Source organism: Rhinopithecus roxellana, chromosome 8, assembly GCF_007565055.1.
Source record: "Rhinopithecus roxellana isolate Shanxi Qingling chromosome 8, ASM756505v1, whole genome shotgun sequence".
Lineage (NCBI taxonomy): Eukaryota > Metazoa > Chordata > Mammalia > Primates > Cercopithecidae > Rhinopithecus > Rhinopithecus roxellana.
In genome coordinates this window covers 41,334,149-41,361,313 of record NC_044556.1, presented here as the reverse complement: position 1 = coordinate 41,361,313, position 27,165 = coordinate 41,334,149, and the positions used below count along the sequence as shown (strand labels likewise).

The 27,165-nt window shown below is 43.1% G+C and overlaps 1 protein-coding gene across 5 annotated transcripts in view; it reads right to left on the bottom strand.

Annotated features, from left to right (window-relative positions):
• GON4L (gon-4 like) overlaps positions 1-27,165 on the bottom strand; it is a 100,179-nt gene that overhangs the window by 51,368 nt on the left and 21,646 nt on the right. For all 5 annotated transcript variants that reach the window (XM_030937134.1, XM_030937133.1, XM_030937135.1 and 2 more), the window contains exons 3-11: positions 20,550-20,741; positions 15,911-16,101; positions 14,792-14,866; positions 14,265-14,315; positions 8,932-8,982; positions 8,525-8,620; positions 7,059-7,178; positions 6,245-6,415; positions 863-1,055 (exon numbers count right to left, since the gene is read on the bottom strand). In XM_030937134.1, the coding sequence (XP_030792994.1) occupies positions 863-1,055; positions 6,245-6,415; positions 7,059-7,178; positions 8,525-8,620; positions 8,932-8,982; positions 14,265-14,315; positions 14,792-14,866; positions 15,911-16,101; positions 20,550-20,741 (1,140 nt within the window). The remainder of the gene's footprint in view (positions 1-862; positions 1,056-6,244; positions 6,416-7,058; positions 7,179-8,524; positions 8,621-8,931; positions 8,983-14,264; positions 14,316-14,791; positions 14,867-15,910; positions 16,102-20,549; positions 20,742-27,165) is intronic.

Sequence of the window (27,165 nt, the reverse complement as noted above, 5' to 3'; positions counted from 1 at the left end):
GGAGAATGGCGTAAACCCGGGAGGCGGAGCTTGCAGTGAGCTGAGATCCGGCCACTGCACTCCAGCCTGGGCGACAGACCGACACTCCATCTCAAAAAAAAAAAAAAACAAATTAGCCAGGCGAGGTGCTGCATGCCTGTAATCTCAGCTACTTGGGAGGCTGAGACCTGAGGAGGATCTCTTGAGTCCAGGAGTTTAAGGCTACATTGAGCTATGGTCACACCACTGTGATCCACCCTGGGCAACACGCTGTTTTGGGATGGTGTCTCAAAAACAAAAGACAGCAACAAAACTATGTGTGCATGTATGTTTCAAGGGATTCAAATCTCAGCATTCAACAATCTTAGGATTCAAAAGATTCCTTACCCAGAAAAAAAAAAAAAAAAAAAAAGAAAGAAATGTTAAGAACTGGCCCAGGCACGGTGGCTCATGCCTATAATTCTGGCATTCAGGAGGCCAAGGTAGGAGGATTGCTTGAGGTCAGGAGTTTGGGAACAGCCTGGGCAACATAGTGAGACCTCGTTTCTACAAAAAAAAAAATTAGTCAGGCACAGTGGCATGTGCCTGTAGTCCCAGCTACTCAGTGGGATAAAGCAGAGGATTGCTTGGGCCCAGGAGGTCAAGGCTGCAATGAACCGTGACTGCAACATTGCACTCAGCCTGGGTGACAGAGTGAGACCCTATCTCATGAAAAAAAAAAGAAAGAAAAAGAAAAATTAACTACTGATTTAAGATAAATTATCAGTTAAATGTAAATTAAATCAATTAACCCAAACCATTCCATTCTATACCCTTCCAAATAATAAAAATTTTACAACAGATAATGGACACTATATATAATAAATCACAAACCAAAACTTACCTTCATTCCCCACATCATCATTCATAAGTCCCCCTAGCCACATCTTCCAGTCCTCATCATCTGCTGTATTGGGGTCATACATATCTGGAGTGATGTCTGGAGCTTGGAGCTCTGCCTCTAGTTGGCCCAGGGGAACATCTTTCAGAGGCATCTTAGAACGCGTTCGAAATGCAATGAGACTGTCATCCATGGGCTGGACAATAGAGAAAGAAAAACAAGTCACTGAGTGAGTGATGTTTCCAAACCTCATCATCACTCCTTTTCTTCTCATCTTAGCTTAAGTAACAGGATCCTTCCTCTAAACAATTTGGATTTATTATTGCTTGAGAAACTTTAAGAAACACGACATAAAAAAGAAATAAAATAAAATAAATGACATCAGTTTGAAACCAACATTTTATGAAAATTTGTAACAGCTTTATTGAGATATAATTCACATACCATAAATTTCACCCTTTTAAAGTGTATAATTGAATGGATTTTCATATATTCACAGAGTTATACAACCATCACCCTTATCTAATTTCAGAACATTTCATTACCCCCAAAAGAAACCCCATCCATTAGTAATTGCTTCCCTTTCCCCCTCCTCCCAGCCCCGTTAAGCATTAATCTATTTTCTGTCTCTATGGATTTGTTTATGCTGGACGTTTCACTTAGATGGAATCATACAATGTGTGGCCTGTCTCTGGCCGCTTTCAGTTAGCATAATGCATTCAAATCCCACCCTGTTGTAGTATCTATCAATACTTTTTTTTTTTTGAGATGGAGTCTTGCTTTGTTGCCCGGGCTGGAATGTAATGGTGTCATCTCGGCTCACTGCAACCTCTGCCTCTTGGGTTCAAGCAATTCTCCTGCCTCAGCCTCCCAAGTAGTTGGGATTACAGGAGATGGCCACCATATCCAACTAATTTTTGTATTTTGAGTAGAGATGGGGTGTCACCATGTTGAGCAAGCTGGTCTCGAACTCCTGACCTCAGGTGATCTGCCCGCCTCAGCCTCCCAAAGTGTTCGGATTACAGTTATGAGCCACCGTGCCTGGCGTTTTTTTTTTTTTTTTTTTCTTAAGAGATAGGGTCTCGATCTGTTATCCAAGCTAGAGCACTGGCACAATCACAGCTGACTGCAGCTTCGAACTCCTGGGCTCAAGCAATTCTCCTGCCTCAGTCTCCCAAGTAGCTGGGACTACAGGCATGCACTACCATGCTCGGCTAATTTTTTTTTTTTTTTTTTTTTTAGATGGAGTCGTGCTCTGTCGCCCCTTCTGGAGTACAGTGGTACGATCTTGGATCACTGCAACCTCCATCTCCCAGGTTCGGGCGATTCTCCTGCCTTAGCCTCCCGAATAGCTGGGACTACAGGCATGTGCCACCACACCTGGCTGATTTTTGTATTTTTAGTAGAAATGGGGTTTCACCATGTTGGCCAGGCTTGTCTTGAACTCCTGGCCCCAGGTGATCTACCTGCTCAGCCTCCCAAAGTGTTGGGATTACAGGTGTGAGACACTGGATCCATGTTCAGCTAATTTTTTTCATTTTTTGTACAGATGGGGGAGAAAGTGAGAGACCTCCATCTTTGTACTTTTTCAAGACTGTTTTGGCTATTTTGGGCCTGTGCAATTTCACATGAATTTTAGGATTAGGTTGTTAATTTCTACAAAAATCATAGCTGGGATTTGGATAGGGACTGCATTGAATCTGTAGATCAATTTGGGAAACTCTTCCTAGACTACACTGCATCAACCTCCTAATGGGTTTGTTTACCCTCTTGCTTTACTCTAGTCCATTTCCCACACATTAACCAAAAGGAATTTTTAACATTAATCCGAAAATATCACAAAAATCTTTCCTAATTTTTTTTTTATGGAGTCTCACTCTTTCCTAGGCTGGAGTGCAGTGGCGTGATCTCAGCTCACTGCAACCTCCACTTGCCAGGTTCAAGCAATTACCCTGCCTCAGCCTCCTAAGTAACTGGGATTACAGGTGTGTGCCACCACACCCGGTAATTTTTTTGTATTTTTTGTTAGAGACGGGGTTTACCATGTTGGCCAGGCTGGTCTCGAAATCCTGACCTCAGGTGATCCACCCGCCTCGGCCTCCCAAAGTGCTGGGATTATAAGCATGAGCCACCACACTGGGCATCTATTCTAATGTTTAAAATACAATCTACACTCCTAATCATGGTTTCCTAAGACCTTCATGATCTAGCTCTTGCTTTGCTCTCTGACCTCATTTCTACCTCTCTTTTTCACAATCCCACCCTTCATGTAGTTTCTGCTCCTTAACCATGCCAAGGTTGTCTCTATCTTAGCGACTTAGAATGTGCTGTTTCTTCCATATGGAGCACTTTTCCTCCCGAGATCTTTTACTTGCCTGGCTTCCTCTCATTCGGATCTCAGCTTAAATGCCATCTCCTCAAAGAGGACTTTTTGTTTTGTTTTGTTTTTTGACAGTCTTGCTCTGTCGCCCAGGATAGAGTGCCATAGCGTGATCACAGCTCACTACAGCCTCGACCTCCTAGGCTCAGCATCCCAAGTAGCTGAGGCTAAAGGTGCGTGCCGGTATGCCCAGCCAAGTTTTGTATTTTTTGTAGGGACAAGGTCTCACTGTCTTGACTTCCTGGGTTCATGTGATCCGCTCTCCTTGGCCTACTAAAGTGTTGGGATTACGGACATGAGCCACCAAACCCGAACCTGTTTTTTTTATTTTTTTAAAGTAAGTTCTCATACTATTGCCCATGCTGGAGTATAGGGGTACAGTCATGGCTCACTGTAGTCTCAAACTCCCAGGCTTAATCAATCCTCCCGCCTCAGCCACCAAGCAGCTAAGAATACAGGCATGCGCCACCACACCTAGATAATTTTTCTGAATTTTTGGAGAGTCGGAGTCTCACTATATGGCCCAGCCTGGTCTCAAACTCCTAGCCTCAAGCAATCTTGTAGCCTAGGCCTCCCAAAGTGAAGGAATTACAGCCAAGGAGGTCTTTTTTGATCAGCTTATCTAAAGTTCTCTGATAGGAAGTTTCGTATTTCCTCATTTTAATTTAGTTCATAGCACTTAACCACTATCCGAATTTACTTGTTTCTATGCTTATAGTCTATCTCTCCTCAATAGACTGTAAGTTCCATGAAGAACAACTTTTTCTGTCTTCTACACTGTTATTTCTCAACTTCAACCATTCAGTATGTGTTTGCTAAATAAATGGTTAGATAAAAAACTATTGGCCAGGCGCGGTGCCTCAAGCCTGTAATCCCAGCACTTTGGGAGGCCGAGACGGGCGGATCACGAGGTCAGGAGATCGAGACCATCCTGGCGAACACGGTGAAACCCCGTCTCTACTAAAAAAATACAAAAAACTGGCCAGGCGAGGTGGCGGGTGCCTGTAATCCCAGCTACTCGGGAGGCTGAGGCAGGAGAATGGCGTAAACCCGGGAGGCAGAGCTGGCAGTGAGCTGAGATCCAGCCACTGCACTCCAGCCTGGAAGACGAGCGAGACTCCATCTCAAAAAAAAAAAAAAAAAAAAAAAAAAAACTATTACTGGCCGGGCACGGTGGCTCAAGCCTGTAATCCCAGCACTTTGGGAGGCCGAGACAGGCGGATCACGAGGTCAGGAGATCGAGACCATCCTGGCTAACACGGTGAAACCCCGTCTCTACTAAAAACTACAAAAAACTAGCTGGGCGAGGTGGCGGCGCCTGTAGTCCCAGTTATCCGGGAGGCTGAGGCAGGAGAATGGCGTGAACCCGGGAGGCGGAGCTTGCAGTGAGCTGAGATCCGGCCACAGCACTCCAGCCTGGGTGACAGAGCGAGACTCCGTCTCAAAAAAAAAAAAAAAAAAAACTATTACTGCCCCTACTACGATTTATTCACTCAAAAGCATGGTGATTAAATGACTGATTATTCCATTCAATATTCTATTTTTAATTATATACATTACATATATATATAATTATAAATATAAACGTATATATATGAAATGGAGTCTTGCTCTGTCACTCAGGCTGGAGTGCAGTGGTGCCATCTCAGCTCACTGCAACCTTCGCTTCCCGGGTTCAAGCAATTTTTGTGCCTCAGCCTCCCGAGTAGCTGGGATTACAGGTGCTTGCCACCACACCCAGCTAATATTTGTATTTGTGGAGACGGGGTTTCACCATGTTGACCAGGCTGGTCTCAAACTTCTGACCTCAGGTGATCCATCTGCCTCAGCCTCCCAAAGTGCTGGGATTAGAGGTGTGAGCCACTGAGCCCAGCCTTAATTATATTTTTTAATTTTAGGATTTATTTTTAAATTATTATATTACACTTTAAAATTTTAGGACAGACATTTTTTCATTGACCTGCAAGAATGATAGGGGAAACTTGGAACATTAAAATTTACTGGCTAAGGCCGGGCACAGTGGCTCATGCCTGTAATCCCAGCACTTTGGGAGGCAGAGGCGGGCAGATCACGAGGTCAGGAGATGGAGACCATCCTGGCTATCACGGTGAAACCCCGTCTCTACTAAAAATACAAAAAATTAGCCGCGTGTGGTTGTGGGCGCCTGTGGTCCCAGCTACTCCGGAGGCTGAGTCAGGAGAATGGCGTGAACCCGGGAGGCGGAGCTTGCAGTGAACCGAGATCGAGACTGCGCTCCAGCCTGGGCGACAGAGCGAGACTCCATCTCAAAAAAAAAAGAAGAAAATATACACAAAAGCATGTAGAGAGGTAAAATGGCATCATGCCTGCACCACACTCTAAAATGATTCAGAAAACAGTATGTGTATACAGAGAGAAAGAGGAAGAGAACCATCAAGCAATTGTGGTAAAAGGTTAATTTGGGGGAATTTGGGTGAAGCTTTTTGCTGTGAGCATTTTAAATGCTCTCTGCTACATAGTTCATTTCTTCCTTAGAAACTGCCATTCTCAGTCAGGCACGATGGTTCACACCAGTAATCCCAGCACTTTGAGAGGAAGGTGGGAGGATCACTTGAGCCCAGGGGTTCGATACCAGCCTGGGCAAAAATATAGGGAGATCTCATCTCTACAAAAAACTAAAAAATTAGTCGGGTGTGGTGGCATATACTTGTCCCACCTACTCGGGAGGCTGAGGTGGGAAGATCACTTGAGTCTGGGAGGTGGAGGTTGCAGTGGGCCAAGATCACACCACTGCACTCAAGCCTGGGTGACAGGGTGATACCCTGTCTCAAAAAAAAAAAAAAAAAAAAAAAACCCAAATTGCCATTGTCACTTAGCAGAAAATAGCACTAGCCAAATATAAAGTATCAAAGACTAACTCTTACTTATATAAAGTTGTAGTTATCTTTTCCTCTCCCTTCCCAGCCTGAGCAACAACTAGATTACTCCATTTGACTTTCTCAGTGAATTGCAGTTTTAATATTTACCTGGAAAGAATCCATGCAGACTGGACTGGAAGCCAGCTCCTCATCTACTGCATGTAACTTCTCCATGAAAGTACTATCTCTGGTCTGTTTCGGCTTTGGAGGGGGCGGGGGCCCCATGGGCACTACCTCAGCACTGATGTGCCTGATGGCTGGTGTGGTGACTTTCTCAACCTGATTAAAAGAGGTGACTGCATCAAAAAAGGAAGGAGGGAAGAAAAGAAAGAAAAAAAAAAGGAAAGGAAAGGAAGGAAAGAAAGGAAAGAAAAGAAGAGAAAGAAGAGAAGAGAAAGAAGAGAAGAGAAAGAAGAGAAAGAAAAGAATGAAGAGAAAGAAAAAAAGAGAAAGCAAGAAAAGGAAAAAAAAAAGAGAGGGAAAAAGAGGCAGACTTTCCATACACCATTGTCCTTTCTCTTCTCTAGTTAGAGGTACATAAAAACAAAGACTCCAAGTGTAATGATCTAATTAGTTTTCATCCTATTTCTAGAGAAGTCAACAGAATGCTACTTAGTTTACCAAAATGTGGGAAATTAATAACAATGGCTTTAGGACAACATTAGAAAGCACAGATACGAAAGAAGAGAAGGGTAGGAGAAAAGAAACTCCGCTAGTTGCACATTTTTGGCCCCTTAATGAGAACTCAGAAAAGTTCTTTAGTTACCACTGAGCTCCAGCCTTCTCTGAACTATTTACTAACTTAACAAACTTTGAAAAACGGTGACAGCCCAGAATCATCATGGAAAATCTACTTACACAGTTGAAAAATCTACTTACACAGTTATGTCTAACTTATCTCTTTTGTATGATGCCAATTTACCTCCGATAATATGCCACTCTCCTCATCCGTTTCAGTCATCTCAGAAGACTGCCTCAATCTGGATTTCTTTGCCCCACGTGGAGATGAAGCAGTGCTTTCAACATCACTTTCCAATAAGCTCTACAAAATAAATCCAGTTCACCTTAATATTTATGCCCCTACCTCATTCCACAAAGTCTGAAGTATCTCAAGAGAAGGAATCATAAAATATCAATCACTCAGCCTGGCCAACATGGTGAAAACCCGTCTCTATTAAAAATACAAAAATAAGCCGGGCGTGGTGGTGCGCACCTGTAATCCCAGCTACTTGGGAGGCTGAGGCAGGAGAATCACTTAAATCCAGGAGACGGAGGTTGCAGTGAGCCAAGATTGCGCCTCTGCACTCCAGCCTGGGTGGCAGAGCGAGACTCTGTCTCAAAAAAAAAAAAAAAAAAAAATTCCATCACTCAACTAGTTACAGTAACAGAAAATAAAATTTAAATAGAAACTTAAAGGCCAGGTGCAGTGTCTTATGCCTGTCATCGCAGCACTTTGGAAGGTCGAGGCGGGTGGATCACTTGAGGTCAGAAGTTCAAGACCAGCCTGGACAACATGGCAAAACCCTGTCTCTACTAAAAATACAAAAATTAGCCAGGCATGGTGGCGCATGCCTGTAATCCCAGCTACTCAGGAGGCTGAGGCAGAAGAATCGTTTGAACCCGGGAGGTGGAGATGGCAGTGAGTCAACATCGCACACTGCACTCCATAGGCAACAGAGGAGATTAAAAAAAAAAAAAAAAATACTAAAGATGGGGACAGGAATCAGATCACTATCCTAATCCGTATTACAAAGTGTAAGGCCTTGGTCTAAAATCCTTTTACAAAACAATTCAAAGAATACATTAAGAAACAAGTCAAAGGACATATTAACACAGCAATGAAAGTGAACAAAGTAGAGCTAAAACCAGTAGCATAAATGAATCTCAAAAGCACAATGTTGAATTTTAAAAAGCTAGGAACAAAACATATAAACATGGGTCCATTTATATAAAGTTCAAAACAGTAACAACTGAACTATAGTGTGTAGAGATACATATTGAGGTGATATAACTATAAAGAAAAGCAAAGAAATAATTACTAAAAGGCAGGGTGGTGGTTATTTTTAGGGGGAGGGAGGTGATTATGACTGGGGAGGGTATACGGGGGTGTCCTACTAACATTACAGTTCTTGACTTTGCTATGAGTTTCATGAGGATTTGCATTATAATAACTGAAGCTATACATTTTTATTCTATGCATGTTTCTATGCTATATTTCATAATAGATTATAAAATTAAGGGAGTATAAAAGGCAGAAAAACAGCTTAAAGCACAGAAATGAGCTGAAAAAATAACCATGTCTCAATCCTCTCTACAAGTGACGTTACTAAAGAAGCAAAGTATATCCTGCTTTATTAAGACACACATTACCAACTAACACTCACTGACCTCTTCAGCAGTTTCATCTTCTTCTTCATCATCCGGTTGGTATTCTTCATCTGAGGAATCATCTTCTTCAAGGTGGATATCCACAAACTGAGGAGGCTACATTAGTACAATTAGAAAGAAATGAACTAATGGGAAACACAAATCATATGTATTTGGAAAATAAGGGGAAGAAGCAGGGCAGGAAAAAAAAAAATCCTAAGAGCATAATGTACAGCTAAAGCAAATAACACGAGGCAGAGGTTAAAGTGAATTCCATGAGATGCAAACCTAAGAGTAATAGAATGGAAAAAAACAAAGCTGGAATTAAAACAAAGATTGATCAAGAAAAGTTAAAGAGGAAGTACTTAAGTTTCAAAACCGATGAAGTCTTTCTGGAAAAGAATAACAATTATTTCTTCCAAGTTTACCTTAATTTCATTGGCCTTCTTAATTGGTGAAATATTCCATGTTGGAATTACCTACCAACAAAGAATATAAATAATTAAGTTATCTTAACTGAAATAATTGTTTTTCATGTTTACTTCCTCTGTACTATCACTAACAGCCATATACTTAACAAGCACCTGCAGTGATCTAGAGGTGTTGATTATCCCTGAGGGTATACTCTCAATTATTTGTCAGAGTTAGAAAGAAAAAAACGAGGAAAGAATCTATTACAGTCATGAGCATTTCTGCCTTACACCTGGTAAGCCTCACTTCTTTCTATAAATAAAGAAAACAATGTCTACCTTGTTCATATCACAGCTGCAGTTCACATGGAACAACAGATGTGAAAACTATTTATAAACTATTAAACTACACAAACCTAAGATATTTTGGTTACAGTAGTCTTTTAACAGCAATATATTTTTGTAATCAGTTACATGAATCCACCGTTAAGTACAACTCCAAAAGCCAGCCATGAAAAGCTTTTATGGACTATTCTGCCCATGGAGTAGACCTGCTCTGCCTATGGAGCTGCTTTTAAAAAAAACAAAAAACAAAAAAAAAAAAACACTTTTACTAGGGGATTTAGGGCAAAGTTGCAAGTTGTCCACACTTATTTTTCCAATAGAACGTGAAAAAACAACACAGAGATATAAAGCAAATATGGCAAAATATTACTCTTAGAATTTACATACATTGTAACAATCTTTCAACTTTTTGAATGTTTGAAAATTTTTATAAGACCTAGAGGGAAAGTTTTTCTTGTTTTTGTTTTTGTTTTGAGACAGGATCTTGCCCTGTTGCCCAGGCTAGAGCAGTAGCACTATCAGAGCTCACTGCAGCCTCAAATTCCTGAGCTCAAGTGATCCTCCTGCCTCAGCCTCCCGATTAGGACTATAGGCATGCCTCCTCACCAGACCTCGCTAATTTTTAAAATTTTTTGTAGAGACAGAGTCTCATTAGATTTCCTAGGCTGGTCTCAAACTCCTGGGCTCAAACAATCCTCCCACCTCAGCCTCTCAAAGCGCTGGGATTATAGGTGTGAGCCACCACACCTAGCCTAAAGAACTTTTTTTTTTTTTTTTTTTGAGACGGAGTCTTGCTCTGCCACCCAGGCTGGAGTGCTGTGGCCGGCTCTCAGCTCACTGCAAGCTCCGCCTCCCGGGTTCACGCCATTCTCCTGTCTCAGCCTCCCGAGTAGCTGGGACTACAGGCGCCCGCCTCGTCGCCCGGCTAGTTTTTTGTATTTTTTAGTAGAGACGGGGTTTCACCGTATTAGCCAGGATGGTCTCGATCTCCTGACCTCATGATCCGCCCGTCTCGACCTCCCAAAGTGCTGGGATTACAGGCTTGAGCCACCGCGCCCGGCCCCTAAAGAACTTTTTTAAAGTTCTTATATATTGCTGATAAAATGCCATTGAGGATGTATAATTTCTTGACCATTTAATTGTAACCCAACCAAAATCACCTTATGAACAAAAGCCAACTGGTCATTAGGTTCTGTCTCTAAAAGGAGTCTTAGCTTCTCAAATCAAATCAGCCCTGCTATGTTCTGACCATTTACCTAGTGCTGTGTAGATGGGACCAATATAGGGTAAAGGGAATGATGTGATTCAGGTCCATTTCCCTTTCCTACCTACTGCCAAATCCATTAGAAAGGCAAGCCAGCATTCAGAAGTGTGTTGGAGTCAGTCTAGTAAGAATTAAGAAGGCCAAGTATAGTGGCTCATGCCTGTAATCCCTGCATGTAGGGAGATCAAGACAGAAGGATCACTTGAGCCCAAGAGTTTGAGATCAGCCTGGGCAACAAAGCAAGACCCTATTTCTACAAAAAAATGTTTCAAAAAAACCAATTAGCTGGGCATGGTGGCACATGCCTGTAGGCCTAGCTGTTTGTGAGGCTGAGGCAGGAGGATCCCTTGAGCACAGGAGTTCAAGGCAGCAGTGAGCTATGATTAGGCCACTGTACTCTAGCCTAAGCAACAGAGCAAGTCTCTAAAAAAAAAAAGAAAGAAAGAATTAAGAAGCAAGAGACCTACATTTTAATACCCGCTCTCGGCCACGCGCGGTGGCTCAAGCCTGTAATCCCAGCACTTTGGGAGGCCGAGACGGGCAGATCATGAGGTCAGGAGATTGAGACCATCCTGGCTAACACGGTGAAATCCCGTCTCTACTAAAAAAAATACAAAAACCTAGCCAGGCGAGGTGGTAGGCACCTGTAGTCCCAGCTACTCGGGAGGCTGAGGCAGGAGAATGTCATAAACCTGGGAGGTGGAGTTTGCAGTGAGCTGAGATCCGGCCACTGCACTCTAGCCTGGGCGACAGAGCGAGACTCCGTTATAAAAAAAAAAAAAAAAATACCTGCTCTCCTACATAAACTACACAGTCCTGGATGGCCCAACTTCTCTACATCTATATTTATGGCCAATAAACACAATCCAGAGCCTAATTTGGATCTCCTTGGATTTTTTTTCACCAAATCAAATAATTAATGTTAATTATATTCTTTTTTTTTTTTTTTCCTGTAAGACAGCGTCTTGCTCTATCACCCAGGCTGGAGTGCAGTGGTGTGATCTCCACTCACTGCAACCTCTCCCTCCTGGGTTCAAGCGATCCTCTCGTCTCTGTAGCTGGGATTACAGGTGTCCACCACCATGCCCGGCTAATTGTTGTATTTTTAGTAGAGACAGGGATTCACCATGTTGGCCAGGCTGGTCTCAAACTCCTGACCTCAGGTGATCCACCTGCCTCGGCCTCCCAAAGTACTGGAATTACAGGCATGAGCCACCACGCCCAGCCATGTTAATTATATTCTATATGTCAAGTAGACTTCATAGAACTTCCTCATTGATGGCTGCTTTCATCATAGCTACCACCTATTCATTTGTGATCACATCCTGGAGAAAGATGAAATTTCAATTTATGCAACAAGGGTTAGTCAACCAGACCAAAAAAAGTTACGTGATTGCCAAAAAAAAGGTCAATTTGACCTTAGGCTACATTAGGATAAATATATAATCTGGAACACTGTGGAGACAATCTAACTATACTAGTCAAACCACATCTGGTTTAGTAGTCTTCTTTTGGCATACCTTTTTTTTTTTTTTTTTTGAGACGGAATCTCGTTCTGTCACCCAGGCTGGAGTGCAGTGGCGCGATCTCCGCTCACTGCAAGCTCCGCCTCCCGGGTTCACGCCATTCTCCTGCCTCAGCCTCCAGAGTAGCTGGGACTACAGGCGTCTGCCACCACACCTGGCTAATTTTTTGTATTTTCAGTAGAGATGGGGTTTCACTGTGTTAGCCAAGATGGTCTCGATCTCCTGACCTCATGATCCGCCCACCTCGGCCTCCCAAAGTGCTGGGATTACAGGCGTGAGCCACCGTGCCCAGCTCTTTTGGCGTACTTTTAAAAGGATATGGGACGGGCACAGTGGCTCATGCCTATAATCCTAGCATGTTGGGAGGCCAAGGCAGGTGATCACATGGGCCAATTCAAAAGCAGCCTGGCCAACATGGTGAAACCCCACCTGTACTAAAAATACAAAAAATAGATGGGTGTGGTGATGCATGCCTATAATCCCAGCTACTGAGCAGGCTGAGGTATGAGAATCGCTTGAACCTGGGAGCCAGAGGTTGCAGTGAGCTGAGATTGCACCACTGCATTCCAGCCTGGGTGACAGAGTGAGACTCCATCTCAAAACAGAAAGGCCAGACCCAGTGGCTCCGCCTGTAATCCCAGCACTTTGGGAGGCCGAGGCAGGCAGATCACTTGAGGTCAGGAGTTTGAAACCAGGCTGGCCAACATGGTGAAACCCCATCTCTACTAAAAATTAAAAAAAAAAAAAAAAAAAAAAAATTAGCCGGGCATGGTGGCATACACCTGTAATCCCAGCTACTCAGGAGGCTGAGGCAGAAGAATCACTTAAACTTGGGAGGCGGAGGTTGCAGTGAGCCAGAATCGTGCCACTGCACTCCAGCCTGGATGATGAAGCAAGACTCCAACTCAAAAAAAAAGGGGGGGGGGACAAATTGGGGGATGTATAGCCAAGAAAATGTTATGAAACGACACACTAGTTTTTTTCAACTGTAGGAAAAGTCATGTGGAAGAATACACCAATTTCTTTTCTTGCTTTTTTTTCTAGACAGGGTTTCATTATGTTGCCCAGGCTGCTCGTGAACTCCTGGCTTCAAGCAATCTTCCCACCTCCACCTACCAAAGTGCTGGGATTACAGGTATTAGCCACGATGCCCAGCCTAGACTTGTTTCTTCTATCAGGCTCCAAGGAATAAAACCAGGACAGATAAAACCTATGATACGTTTTTCAGTCTGTAAGGCAAATCTTCCTTACTATCAGAAATACAATGAACTCCCTCATGACTATTAACTGTCTTGTAAGCACAAACTAGTCAAGTGCTTATTAAGAAGGATATAGCATAGCTCCAAGCACCAAAGAGCTTGCTGTACCAGAATACTTCAGATGTCTTCAAGTGGTTCTCACACTTTAGTATTCAAAAGAATTAACTGTTGTGTTTTTGCCAATGCATATTCCAAGGCCCTGCCCATGGGTCCTGATTCTCTGGTCTGGGGTGGGCCCAAAAGTATGGGGATTATTTTGTTTGTTTTTGTTTTTGTTTTTTTGAGACAGTCTCACTCCATTGCCCAGGCTGTGTAGTGCAGTGGTGTAATCTCCACTCATTGCAACCTCCGCCTCCCGGGTTCAAGCGATTCTTGTGCCTCAGCCTCCCAAGCAGCTGGGATTACAGGCGCACACCTCCACGCCCAGCTAATTTTTGTATTTTTAATAGAGACAGAGTTTCACTATGTTGGCCAGGCTGGTCTCGAACTCCTGACTTTAAGTGATTCACCTGCCTCGGCCTCCCAAAGTGCTGGGATTACAGGCATGAGCCACTACACCTGGCCAAAAGTATGCATTTTTAATAAGCATGCCTGAGGGATCCCACACCAAAGATATTTTTACAAAGTGTGTCCCCTAGAACACACTACGAAAAATACTAAACACTTTGCAACAAGTGTTGTAACATAAATAGAAAAACTGGTCTCACCCATTGGTTTCAGCCATTCCAAATGGTTATCGTTCTAGCAATTCCAAAAAGCAATGCTTCATATCTACTAAAATAAACTATGATCATTACAGCTTATGATCATGTAGAAACAATTCTACTGTCTTTTACAAATATTTCTTTAAAGAGGAAAATTCAGACCACAATCTTTCCTATATTTTTCCGTATGGGTGAATTAGATCCTATTTACCAAGCTAAAAACAACCAACAAACAAAAAAACAGAATGCTTACCACTCCTTTTTCCACTACTTCTTTCAGTTTAGAGCGTGTCATTTTAGGCTCCTAAGGAGAAAAAAACAGAAAGGAAATATTCAATAAAAATCACAGCTCAGTGAGGTGGCTCATGCCTGTAATCCTAGCATTTTAGGGGCAAGGTGGGAGGATGGCTTGAGGTCAGGAGTTTGAGACCAGCCTGGGAAACATAGTGAGACATCCCCTACAAAAAAAATTGTTTTAAATTAGCTGGGCATAGTCGCATGCTCCTGTAGTCCTAGCTACTCAGGAAGCTGAACCAGGAGGATCTCTGAGTCCAGCTTAGGAGTTTGAGTCTAGCCTTGGTGACACAGCGTGACCTTGTCTCTAAAAAAATAATAGTAACAAAATAACAAATAAAATAAGTAAAAATTACCACGTAATTCTTGTGTTTTGGGATGCTTTCACCCCAGCTGCCAAACTGTTTACAAACTCCTAAGTGACTTCCTACCCTTAGCCAGTTTACAGACAACTCTATTCCAAGACATTAAAAGTCAACTACTCACAAACATTGGCATATCTTCTGTCTCACTGATGGCTGCTTTCATCATAGCTACCACGTGTTCATTTGTGATTACTTCCTGGAGAAAGATGAAATTACACTTTATGCAACAAGGGTTTGTCACCTAGACAATACTCTTCTCTCTATGTAACTCTGTTAGACGTGTATACAGGACAAATGAGAACCATATACTCGAATAGCATCAGACTGGGATAAAGCAACGCAACTGAAAGCAAAGAAGGCAGAAGTACGTTTTGGCCAGAACCACAGTTTCAAACAAGGTAGCAGCAAATGAACCAATCTCATTAGCTGCTACTAGGAACAGGAATGGCTCACATAAAAAGAGATCCTGAGGTAAGTAACTATATGCTTAAGAGAAAGAGTAACAAAGAGCAAAAGCTCTGCAAATAGCTGTGTTGCTACATATCAAGAAAAGTATTTACATATGTACGAAGAGCAATAAACTATTAACCAGGCATCTTTTTAGACATATCGACCCACAAAAGAGCAAACCCACTATGAACATTATCAACATTGAATCTGCTAAACAATACAGTAAATATGCAAATCAGTGGAAAACAGGAACAGTTTATCCTTCCAATTAAATTCTTTAACATGTGTTCATATTTCAAACTTGTACTGAGTACAAGGAGAAAGCTATCTTGAACATGTAAAAACGGGCCGGGCACGGTGGCTCAAGCCTGTAGTCCCAGCACATTGGGAGGCTGAGATGGGCAGATCACGAGGTCAGGACATCGAGACCATCCTGGCTAACATGGTGAAACCCCATCTCTACTAAAAAATACAAAAAACTAGCCGGGCGAGGTGGCGGGCGCCTGTAGTCTCAGCTACTCCGGAGGCTGAGGCAGGAGAATGGCATAAACCCGGGAGGCAGAGCCTGCAGTGAGCTGAGATCCGGCCACTGCACTCCAGCCTGGGCGACAGAGCCAGACTCCGTCTTAAAAAAAAAAAAAAAAAAGGTAAAAACGTAAAATGCTCTATCACAGGTAACCCATAAAATTGGTGATTAACATGCCAAGAGTCAAGAATTTGCTGAGTATTTTTATATGCTTTCCATGAAAAAGTTCCCTTCCATTAACATAGCTGCCCCAGTCTTACTCACATGAAGGATGTTTCGGACATTGACCGCTGTTAGATTGTGCTGCTTGGCACCATCCTCCAAGGTACGGTCAAGCATGTCGTCCAGTTTCAGGTCATATGCCAAGGTCCCTTCTTGACCCCTTCCATCTCGTTTCCTCTTGGTACCCTTTTTCTTTTTTCTCCTTTTCTCACTTTCTTCATTGTCTTGTTCTTCTGCAAATAAACCAAGAGCATCACCAGAATTCCAAAATAGCTGCTCCAGGAACTTAGCCCAGAAAGCTGACAGTAAAGTGGATAAATCTCAAAAGCATTATGCCAAGTGAAAGAAACCAGATGTAAAAGGACACATATTATATGACAGTATGCCCAGTATAGAACATTTGCACAGAAGATGCAAAACTATGGAAATAGAAAAGAAATCAGTGGTTGCCAATGTTTGAGAACAGGGGATAGCAAAGGGGAATTAGGCAACTTTTGGCGTGACAGAAATGTTCCACATTGGTTGTGGCAGCACTTAACACAACTGTATATATTTTTCTTTCTTTTGTTTTTTTGAGATGGAGTTTCACTCTTGTTGCCCAGGCTGGAGTGCAATGGTGCAATCTCAGCTCACTGCAACCTCTGCCTCCTGGGTTTAAGTGATTCTCCTGCCTCAGCCTCCTGAGTAGCTGGGATTACAGGCGTGTGTCACCACGCCCAGCTAATTTTGTATTTTTAGTAGAGACTGGGTTTCTCCATGTTACTCAGGCTGGTCTCAAACTCCCGACCTCAGGTGATCCACCCGGCTCAGCCTGCCAAAGTGCTGAGATTATAGGCGTGAGCCACCGCGCTTGGCCCCACTGTACATATTTTTCAAAACTCATCAGATACATTTTATTTTATACCTCAATACACCTAATGTAACTTATTACATTAACAAAATGAAAGAGGAAAAACACATGATCTTAATAGAGATAGGAAAAAGCATCTGATGAAATTCAATATATGAAAAAACTCAGAAAACTTAGGAAAAGAAAATTATTTCCTTAACCTAAAAAATATTTCTATGGAAAGCCTGTAACTATCCTCATATATAATGAAGGAATACTGAACATTTTCCTGTTTTGTTCAGAAATAAGATACAAATGTCAACTATCACTACTACTTATAACCTACATAGTAATGAAGGTCTAGAATATGCAATAAGAAAAATTACATGTTCATTTTAAAACCATTTGCCAAAGTGAGGCTGGACGCAGTGGCCCACTGCCTGTAATCCCAGCCCTTTGGGAACCCAAGGTAGGTAGATCACCTGAGGTCAGAAGTTCAAGACCAGCCTGGCCAACATGGTGAAACTGAAAATACAAAATTAGCCGGGCACAGTGGTGTGCCCCTATAATTCCAATTACTCAGGAGGCTAAGACAGGAGAATCACTTGAATCCCGGAGACGGAAGTTGCAGTGAGCCGAGATCACACCACTGCACTCAAGCCTAGGCGACTGAGCAAGATTCACACACACACACACACACACACACACACACACACACACACACACCATTTGCTAAATCAAATAAAGAAGTCTTAAGTCATGTGTCTGTGTTATGTTTCACAATAAAAAATTCAATATTTCAAAAGAATTTTAAGGATGCCTAACCTTATGAGCTAGCATTTCCGTCCAACAAAAAAGAAGTACATATGTTCAGCAAAAAATCTATAGATTATTCACAGCAGCACCACTCAGAGTAGCCACAACTGAAAACTATCCAAATACTCATCAAGAATTGAATGGGGCCACGTGCAGTGGTTTGCACCTGTGACCCAGCACTTTGGGAGACCAAGGTGGGCGGATCATTTGAGGTCAGGAGTTCAAGACCAGGGTGAAACCCTGCCTCTACTAAAAAAAAAAAAAAAAAAAAAAAATTAGCTGGCCATGGTGGCACGTGCCTTTAGTCCCAGCTACTTGGGAAACTGAAGCAGGAGAATCGCTTGAACCCAGGAGGGAGTGGTTGCAGTAAGCCAAGATTGCACCATTGCACTCCAGCCTGGGCAACGAGAGCAAAACTCCATATCAAAAAAAAAAAAAAAAAAAAAAAAAAAAGGGCAGGCACAGTGGCTCACGCCTGTAATCCCAGCACTTTGGGAGACTGAGGCGGGTGGATCATGAGGTCAGGACTTCGAGACCAGCCTGACCAACATGATGAAACCCGTCTCTACTAAAAATACAAAAATTAGCAGGGGAGCGGTGGTGCGCGCCTATAATCCCAGCTACGCAGGAGGCTGAGGCAGGAGAATCGCCTGAACTCAGAGGTTGCAGAGGTTGCAGTGAGCTGAGATCACGCCACTGCACTCCAGCCTGGGAGTAACAATGGGCACAAAGAAGCAAAAAGAAAAAACAAAACAAAGAGTTGAATGGATAAAGAAAACGTAAAGCAGACCAGGTGAGGAGGCTCATGCCTGTAATCCTACACTTTGAGAGATCAAGGAGGGACTGCTCGAGCCCAGAAATACAAAATCAACCTGGGCAACATAGTGAAAACCGTCTCTAAAAAAATAATAATAATAAAATAAAAATGAAAATTAGCCAGGCATTGTGGTGTGCACCTAGAGTCCCAGTTACTGGGGAGGCTGAAGTGAGAAGATCACTTGAACCTTGGAGTTCAAGGTTGCAGTGAGCTTTGATCATGGCACTGAACTTCTAGCCTGGGTGACAGAGCAGTACCTATCTCTTAAAAAAAAAAAAAAAATTAAAGAAAAGAAAATAAAAGATACATAAAATATTCAAACAACAGAATGATACACAGCAATAAAAATGAACAATCTACAAGTACATCCAAGAATATGGATGAATTTCATAAATATAAAACAATGTTGGCTGGGCACGGTGGCTCACGCCTGTAATCCCAGCACTTCAGGAGGCCGAGGTGGGTGGATCACGCGGTCAGGAGATCGAGACCATCTTGGCTAACACGGTGAAACCCTGTTTCTACTAAAAGATAAAAAAAAATTAGCCAGGCGTGGTGGCAGGCGCCTGTAGTCCCAGATACTTGGGAGGCTGAGGCAGGAGAATGGCGTGAACCCGGGAAGCGGAGCTTGCAATGAGCCAAGATTGTGCCACTGCACTCCAGCCTGGGAGGCAGAGCGAGACTCCGTCTCAACAACAAAAACAAAACAAAACAAAAAAACCAATATTGAGGCTGGGCACGGTGGCTCACACCTGTAATCCCAGCACATCGGGAGGCCGAGGCTGGCAGATCACCTGAGCTCAGGAGTTCAAGACCAGCCTGGCCAACATAGTGAAACCCCGTCTCTACTAAAAATAAAAAAATTAGCCCTGCATGGTGGCCGTGCCTGTAATCCCAGCTACCCAGGAGGCTGAGGCAGGAGAATCGCTGGAACCCAGGAGGTGGACACTGCAGTGAGCCAAGATAGCACTACTGCACTCCAGTCTGGGTGACAGAGCAAGACTCTGTCTCAAAAAAAAAAAACAAAACATTGAGAGAATAAACGCAGTCACAATGCCAGGCACGGTGGCTCACGTCTGTCATCCCAACACTTTGGGAGGCCGAGACAAGAGGATCAATTGAGCACAGGAGTTGAGACAGTGGGGCTCCATCTCTACAAAAATAAAAATTTTTAATTAGCAGACAGATCACCTGAGGTCAGGAGTTCAAGACCAGCCTGGCCAACATGGTGAAACCCCGCCTCTACAAAAAACACAAATATTAGCTGGGCATGATGGCAGGCGCCTGTAATCCCAGCTACTAGGGATGCTGAAGCAGGAGAATTGCTTGAACCCAGGAGGTGGAGGTTGCAGTGAGCTGAGATCAAGCCATTGCATTCCAACAGCCTGGGCAACAAAGCGAGATTCTGTCTCAAAAAAAAAGAAAAAAAATATTAGCTGGCTGCGACAGCACGCGCTTACAGTCCCAGCTACTCAGTGCTGAGACAAAAAGATCACTTTAACCCAGGAGGTCAAGGCCACAGTGAGCTGTGATGGTACCACTACACCCCAGTCTGAGTGACAGAGTGAGACCCTGTCTTCAAAAACAAAAACAAAACAAAACAAAAGGCAGTTATAAAATGTACACACATGATTCCATTCAAATAAAAGACAAAAAGACAAAACAACTGGCTGGGCGCAATGGCCCACACCTGTAATCCCAGCACTTTGTGAAGCCAAGGTGGTTGGATCACCTGAAGTCAGGAGTTCGAGACCAGCCTGGCCAACATAGCAAAACCATGTCTCTACCAAAAACACAAAAATTAGCCGGGTGTGGTGGCAGGTGCCTGTAATCCCAGCTACTCTGGAGGCTGAGGCAGGAGAATCTTTTGAACCCAGGAGGCAACAGTTGCAGTGAGCCGAGATCACGCCCCTGTACTCCAGCCAAGAACGAAACTCTGTCTCAAAAGGAAAAAAAAAACAAAAAAAAAAATTGAACCAATATATGCTGCTAGGCATCAGGATAGTGGTTAACCTATGGGTAGAGAGTAATTGAAAGGGAAGACAAGATGGACTTCTGGGTACTGATAACATTCTGTATCTTGATCTGGGTCCTGCTTACAAGGGTGTATTAAATTGGTGAAAATATAGTGAATTCAGGATATCTTAGGGTATGTGCAGTTTTCTACATATTATACTTCAATAAAGACGTTTCATTTAATTAAAAAGAAGAAAGCCTACCCATTGGAATGAAGAGTCCACCATCTTCTATCTCTTCCTCAGGTTGGTGAAACAGAGTCCTGAGTGGCTTTTCTTGAGGAGAGGCACAAACATCTGGCTGGGTTGATTTCCTGGGCTGGCTTACTGGTTTTGCAGATTGGCTGCCTGATGGCAGTGAAGGTATCTCCCCTTCAGAATGCATTTGAGGTTTCCCTGAAGAATCACAAATATTGCTCCACACTTTGACCATTCTGAATCATACTCTGTTGCAGAATTCAGCGTCTTATTATAGTCTTTCTAGGTAGACAACTTCATGAATTAAGCATATACTATACAGGCATTTTCGTTTCTTAAATCAAAGCTCAGATCCAATTTACTCATCTGTAAAGTCAGGGAAATAAACTAGGTAATTGCTAAGGCCTTTTTGTTTCTAACATGCTTTCAGTTTTGCATTTTTTCCTATGAAAAATCAGACTCATAATTGTAGAGGAAATCCCTGATGACATTTTATATAGATGACCATTAAAACCACATTTCATCAACTATAATTATAAAATGCCCTGACTTTGTAAATCAATTTGACAGAGCAGAAGAGTAATTGTCACCATAAAATTGTAAATATATGCTTCTACAGTCCATTAGACAACTTTCTCACCTCAACACTTCATAAACACTCCCTTTGTCGGGGGATAGGTGAGGATAGCATTAAAAAGACAAAGAAAAAAGGGGTATGGTGCATGCTTATAGTCCTAGTTATTTGGGGAGCTGAGCTGGGAGGATGGCTTGACGCCAGGATTTTGAGGTTACAGGGAGATATGACTGCACCACTGCACTCCAGACTGGGCAATGCAGCAAGACCCTGTCGTGCAAAAAAAAAAAAAAAAAAAAAAGCCAGGTGCTTATAGTCATTACGTGGCTCATGACTATAATCCCAGCACTTTGGGAGGCCGAGGCAGGAGGATCACTTGAACCCAGGAGTTTGAGACCAGTCTGAGCAACATATCGAGGCTTTGTCTCTACTAAAAATAAACATTTTTAAAAATTAGGCTAGGCCAGGTGGCTCACACCTGTAATCCCATTACTTTGGGAAGCCAAGGCAGGAAGATTGCTTGGGCCAGGATCCAGGAGTTTGGGACCAGCCTGGGCAACATAAGGAGACACCTTGTCTCTACAAAAGTGAGGGGCTCTAAAATTAGCTGGGTGTGGTGATACACACCTGTGGTCCCAGCTACTTAGGAGGGTGTGGTGGGAGAATCACTTGGGCCCTGGAGTTCAAGGCTGCAGTGAGCTGTGATCATGCCATTGCACTCCAGCCTGGGTGTCAGAGCAAGATACTGTCTCTCTCTCTCTCTCTCTCTCTCACACACACACACACACACACACACACACACACACACACGCAAAGAAATATTCATGTAGTATTAAAAGTAGGCTGGGCGCAGTGGCTCATATCTGTAATCTCAGCACTTTGGGAGGCTGAGGTAGGCAGATCACTTGAGGTCAGGAGTTGGAGACCAGCCTGGCCAACATGACGAAACCTTGGCTGTAAAAAAAAACACAAAAATAAGCCAGGCATGGTGGCAGGCACCTGTAATCCCAGTTACTTGGGAGGCTAAGGCAGGAGAATCGCTTGAACCTGGGAGGCAGAGGTTGCAGTGAGCCAAGACAGGGCCACTTCACTCCAGCCTGGGCAACAGAGCGAAACTCCATCTCAAACAAAACAAACAAAAAAAGAATGCTGGGCACAATGGCTCATGCCTGTAATCCCAGCACTTTGGGAGGCTGAGATGGGTGGATCACTTGAGGACAGGAGTTCGAGACCAGCTTGGCCAACATGGCAAAACCCCATCTCTACTAAAAATACAAAAAATTAGCCAGGCATGGTGGCGGGCACCTGTAATCCCAGCTACTTGGGAGGCTGAGGTAGGAGAACATGTTGAACCCAGGAGGCAGAGGTTGCAGTGTGCCGAGATTGAGCCATTAAACTCCAGCCTGGGCAACAGAGCGAGACTCTGTATCAAAAAAAAAAAAAAAAAAGTAAAAAGTAAACATCATAAATCAGGCTATCAAGGAAATAGCTTGCATATATACAGAATATCCCTGGACTATACACAAAAAAATTGTTTAAAAGTTACCTGGGAAGAGGACTTGGGGAGCAAGAGTACAGAGTGAAAGGATGCCTAAATTTTCACTGTGTACTTGTTCTATTTCTGAATTTTTTCCCTAGTTTGTGTACTACTTAGTTGAACATTTTCTTTCAAAACACACAAACAGTCTTTATACTTGGGTCTCACTCTGTCGCCTGGCCTGGAGTGCAGTGGCATTGTTATAGTTTACTTCCATCACACCATCCAGCTAAATCTTCCGTTTTAATGGTGTTTATTCTAATAGAATTTTACTTGTTCTTCTGAATTTGACTTACATACCCTAATTTCCACTTATGCTTCTTCTTTCTTTGCCTCCTAAAAGTGAGTAGCATGATTTTAGCTTATAATTAGTTGATTTGTACTGTTCTCAGCTAATTTTGATGTTATGATTGGCCAGCTGTGGTGGTTCACACCTGTAATCCCAGCACTTTGGGAGGCTAAGGTGGGTGAATTGCCTGAGCTCAGGAGTTTGAGACCATGCTGGGTAACATGGTGAAACCTCGTCTCTACTAAAATACAAAAAATTAGCCAGGCGTGGTGGCGGGTGCCTGTAATCCCAGCTATTCAGGAGGCACAAGAATCACCTGCACCCGGGAGGCAGAGGCTGCAGTGAGCTGAGGTCGTACCACTACATTCCAGCCTGGGCGACAGAGTGAGGCACTGTCTCCAAAAAATAAACAAATAAATATAAATTTTAAAAAAATAATTTTGATGTTATCAACACAGAGTTCTTAGGTTGGCAGTAAATAAGTTACACATATGCTCTGAATAAGGTTTTGCTTTCTCTATTTCTCTTACCCTGCTCAGCTTCTCTTTCTGAGGTCTTTTAGCATCCAGCATATCTATAAAGGAAGGTGGGGTCCTAAAGGGCTCAGGGAAGGGGAATTAGATTGAAAAGCATTGTGGAGTCAGAGAGAAAAAAAGGTGTAGAAAAAAGGAACATTTCCTCTATGTAGAGTATGAAAAATGATTTTGTGGTGCAGCTGATAATGTGTTTGCAGGGACAGTTTTTTTTTTTTTTCTAGAAAGAGTCTCGCTCTGTGGGTCAGGCTGAAGTACAGTGGCACGATCTTGGGTCACTGCAACCTCCACCTCCTGGGCTCAAGCAATTCTCCTGCCTCAGCCTCCCAAGTAGCTGGGATTACAGGCGTATGTCACCACGCCTGGCTAATTTTTGTATTTTTAGTAGAGACAGGGTTTCACCATGTTAGCCAGGCTGGTCTCAAACTCCTGACCTCAAGTAATCCACCCCACTAGGCCTCCCAAAGTGCTGGGATTACAGGCATGAGCCAACACACCCAGTCCTGCAGGGGCAGTTTAAAAAGTAGTTCCAATTTTTTTTCTTGTTTTTTTTTTTTTCTTGAGACAGAGTTCCACTCCTGTTGCCCATACTGGAGTGCAATGGCACGATCTTGGCTCACCGCAAACTCCGCCTCCCGGATTCAAGAGATTCTTCTAGCTCAGCCTCCTGAGTAGCTGGGATTACAGGGATGTACCACCACACCCAGCTAATTTTGTATTTTTAGTAGAGATGGGGTTTCTCTATGTTGGTCAGGCTGGTCTCGAACTCCTGACCTCAGGTGATCCGCCCACCTCCGCCTCCCAAAGTGCTGGGATTACAAGCATGAGCCACCGCGCTTGGTCAAGTAGTTCCAAGTCTTTGTTGTTGCTGAGACAGGGTCTTGCTCTGTCCCCTAGGCTGGAGTGCAGTTGTGTGATCTCAGCTCACTCCGGCCTCAACCTCCTGGGCTCAAGTGATCCTTCCGCCTCAGCCTCCCAAGTAGCTGAGACTACAGGTTCCTGCCACCATGCCCAGCTAATTTTATTTTATTTCACTTTTTTTTTTTTAGAGATGGGGTCTCACTATGTTGCCACATCTGGTATTGTACTCCTGCCCTTAAGCAATCCTCCCACCTCAGCCTCCCAATATACAGGGATAGGTGTGAGCCACCATGCTTGACCCCAAATATTTTTTAAGTAGTAAAAACGTCAGTAGAAGAGGCTCTGCCTACCAAAGTGAACCTCTGTGTTTTGAGGGGCAATACTTGCTTAGATTTTAAAGTTCTGGTATGCTTGTTTAAAAAGTCATTTGTGGGCTGGGCATGGTGGCTCACGGCTGTAATCCCAGCACTTTGGGAGGTTGAGGTGCACAGGTCACTTGAGCTCAGGAGTTTGACACCAGCCTGGCTAATGTGGTGAAACACTGTCTTGACAAAAAATACAAAAATCAGCCAGGCATGGAAGTGCACACCTGTAGTCCTGGCTACTTGGGAGGCTGAGGTGGGAGAGTCACTTGAGCCTGGGAGGTCAAGGCAACAGTAAGCCGCGATCACATCACTGTACTCCAGCCTAGGTAACACAGTGGAACCCTGTCTAAAAAAAAAAGTCATTTGTGGCTTCATGCCTGTAATTCCAGCGTTTTGGGAGGCCAAGGCAGGAGGATTACTTGAAGTCAAGAGTTAGAGGTTGTAGTGAGCCATTATTGTACTACTGCACTCTAGCCTGGGCTACACAGTAAGACTCTGTCTCTCTAAAAATAAATAAATAAATAAATAAATAAATAAATAAATAAATAAATAAATAAGTCATTTCTAGCTAAGCCCAGTGGCTCACACCTGTAATCCCAGCACTTTAGGAGGCTGAGGCAGCAGGATCACTTAAGGCCAGGAATTCTAGGTTGCAGTGAATTATGAGACCTCACCTGTTAAACAAACAAACAAAAAACATTTCCATGCTGGGCAACTTATAGAGACCTTGTGTCTGCAAAAAGTCAAAAAAAAAAAAAAAAAAAAAGCAGCAGCTGGGTGTGGTCGTGCAGGTTTGCAGTCCCAGCTTTTTTTAGCTGGATGGTGTGGCTCCTGCCTACAGTCCCAGTGACTTGGTAGGATCATTTCAGTCCAGGAGTTAGAAGCTGCAGTGAGCTATGATTGTACCACTGGACTATAGCCTGGATGACAGAGTGAGACTTCATCTCTTTACAAAAAAAAAAAGTTTAAACACTAACACCTGCCGTCAAGAAACATGATTTAGGCTGGGCAATGCAAACCCAGAAGGCAGAGCTTGCAGTGAGCCGACATCGTGCCACTGCACTCCAGCCTGTAATCCCAACACTTTGGAAGGCCGAGGTGGGTGGATCACTTGAGATCAGGAGTTCAAGACGAGCCTGGCCAACATGGCAAAACCCTGTCTCTACTAAAAATACAAAAATTAGCCAGGCGCAGTGGCACGTGCCTGTAATCCCAGCTACTCGGGAGGCTGAGGCAAGAGAATCACCTGAGCTGAGGAGGTGAAGGTTGCAGTGAGCTAAGATCATGCCACTACACTCCAACCTGGGCAACAGAGTGAGACTCCTTCTCAAAAAAATAAAAAGAAAGAAAAGAAAAGAAAAAAGAAACATGATTTAACAATGTATCGCCAGGCGCAGTGGCTCACACCATAATCCCAGCACTTTCAGAGGCCTAGGCAGGTGGATCACAAGGTCAGGAGTTCGAGACCAGCCCGACCAACATGGGGAAACCCCATCTCTACTGAAAATACAAAAGTTAGCCAGGTGTGGTGGCAGGAGCCTGTAATCCCAGCTACTTGGGAGGCTGAGGCAGGAGAAACGCCTGAACCCAGGAAGCAGAGGTTGCAGTGAACCGAAATCACGCCACTGCACTCCAGCCTGGGTGACACAGCAAGACTCCGTCTCAAAAACAAACAAACAAACAAACAATGACAAAAAAAGGTATTGATTGTAACACAATATCAATACTTCAAAATAATCCAACTATCTTATCTATGCAGTATTTTCATTTTTTTCTACAGTGTATATGATGCTGCTGCATTCATAATCACAAAACTAAAATGTTATTTAAAATAAAGTAAAACAACAAAAAGAACATGTACTAAACAGCAGGGTTACAGGTGATTTTTATTTTCTCCTTTAAAGTTTTCAATATTTTCCAAAGTAGATATATATGAACTGTCAATCTTTCTTTCTTCCTCTCTGTTTTGTGTTACAAAAAATAAAAAAGTTACTTAAAGAAAAATTCTGGAGAGACTCTCACAGTGTACTTTTATTGCTATTACTTGTATATACAACTAATCAAAGTGCAAAGTAGTAGAATCAATTTTTAATTCTCCAGATTAATGAAGGGGAGTGATATCACAGATAATACTAAACAATAAATGTTTATCTAAATCTGGATATCTGTAAACTGATTTTAAATATCTCTTAATTACACTTATCAATAACTGAGTGACTATGAACCCATATTTATCCATTCCTTCTCTAGCATTTTAATCTTATAATTTCTTCCAGTTCCTTCTGACAACTTATCTTGAAAAAATATTCAATAATCTTGCTGCCTTCTCTAGCTATTTATCATTGCCCATTCCTCCACCACAAAAAAAGGAACGAAGGCTGGGTATGGTGGCTCACACCTGTAATTCCAACACTTTGGGAGGCTGAGGCGGGCAGATCACAAAGTCAGGAGATCAAGACCATC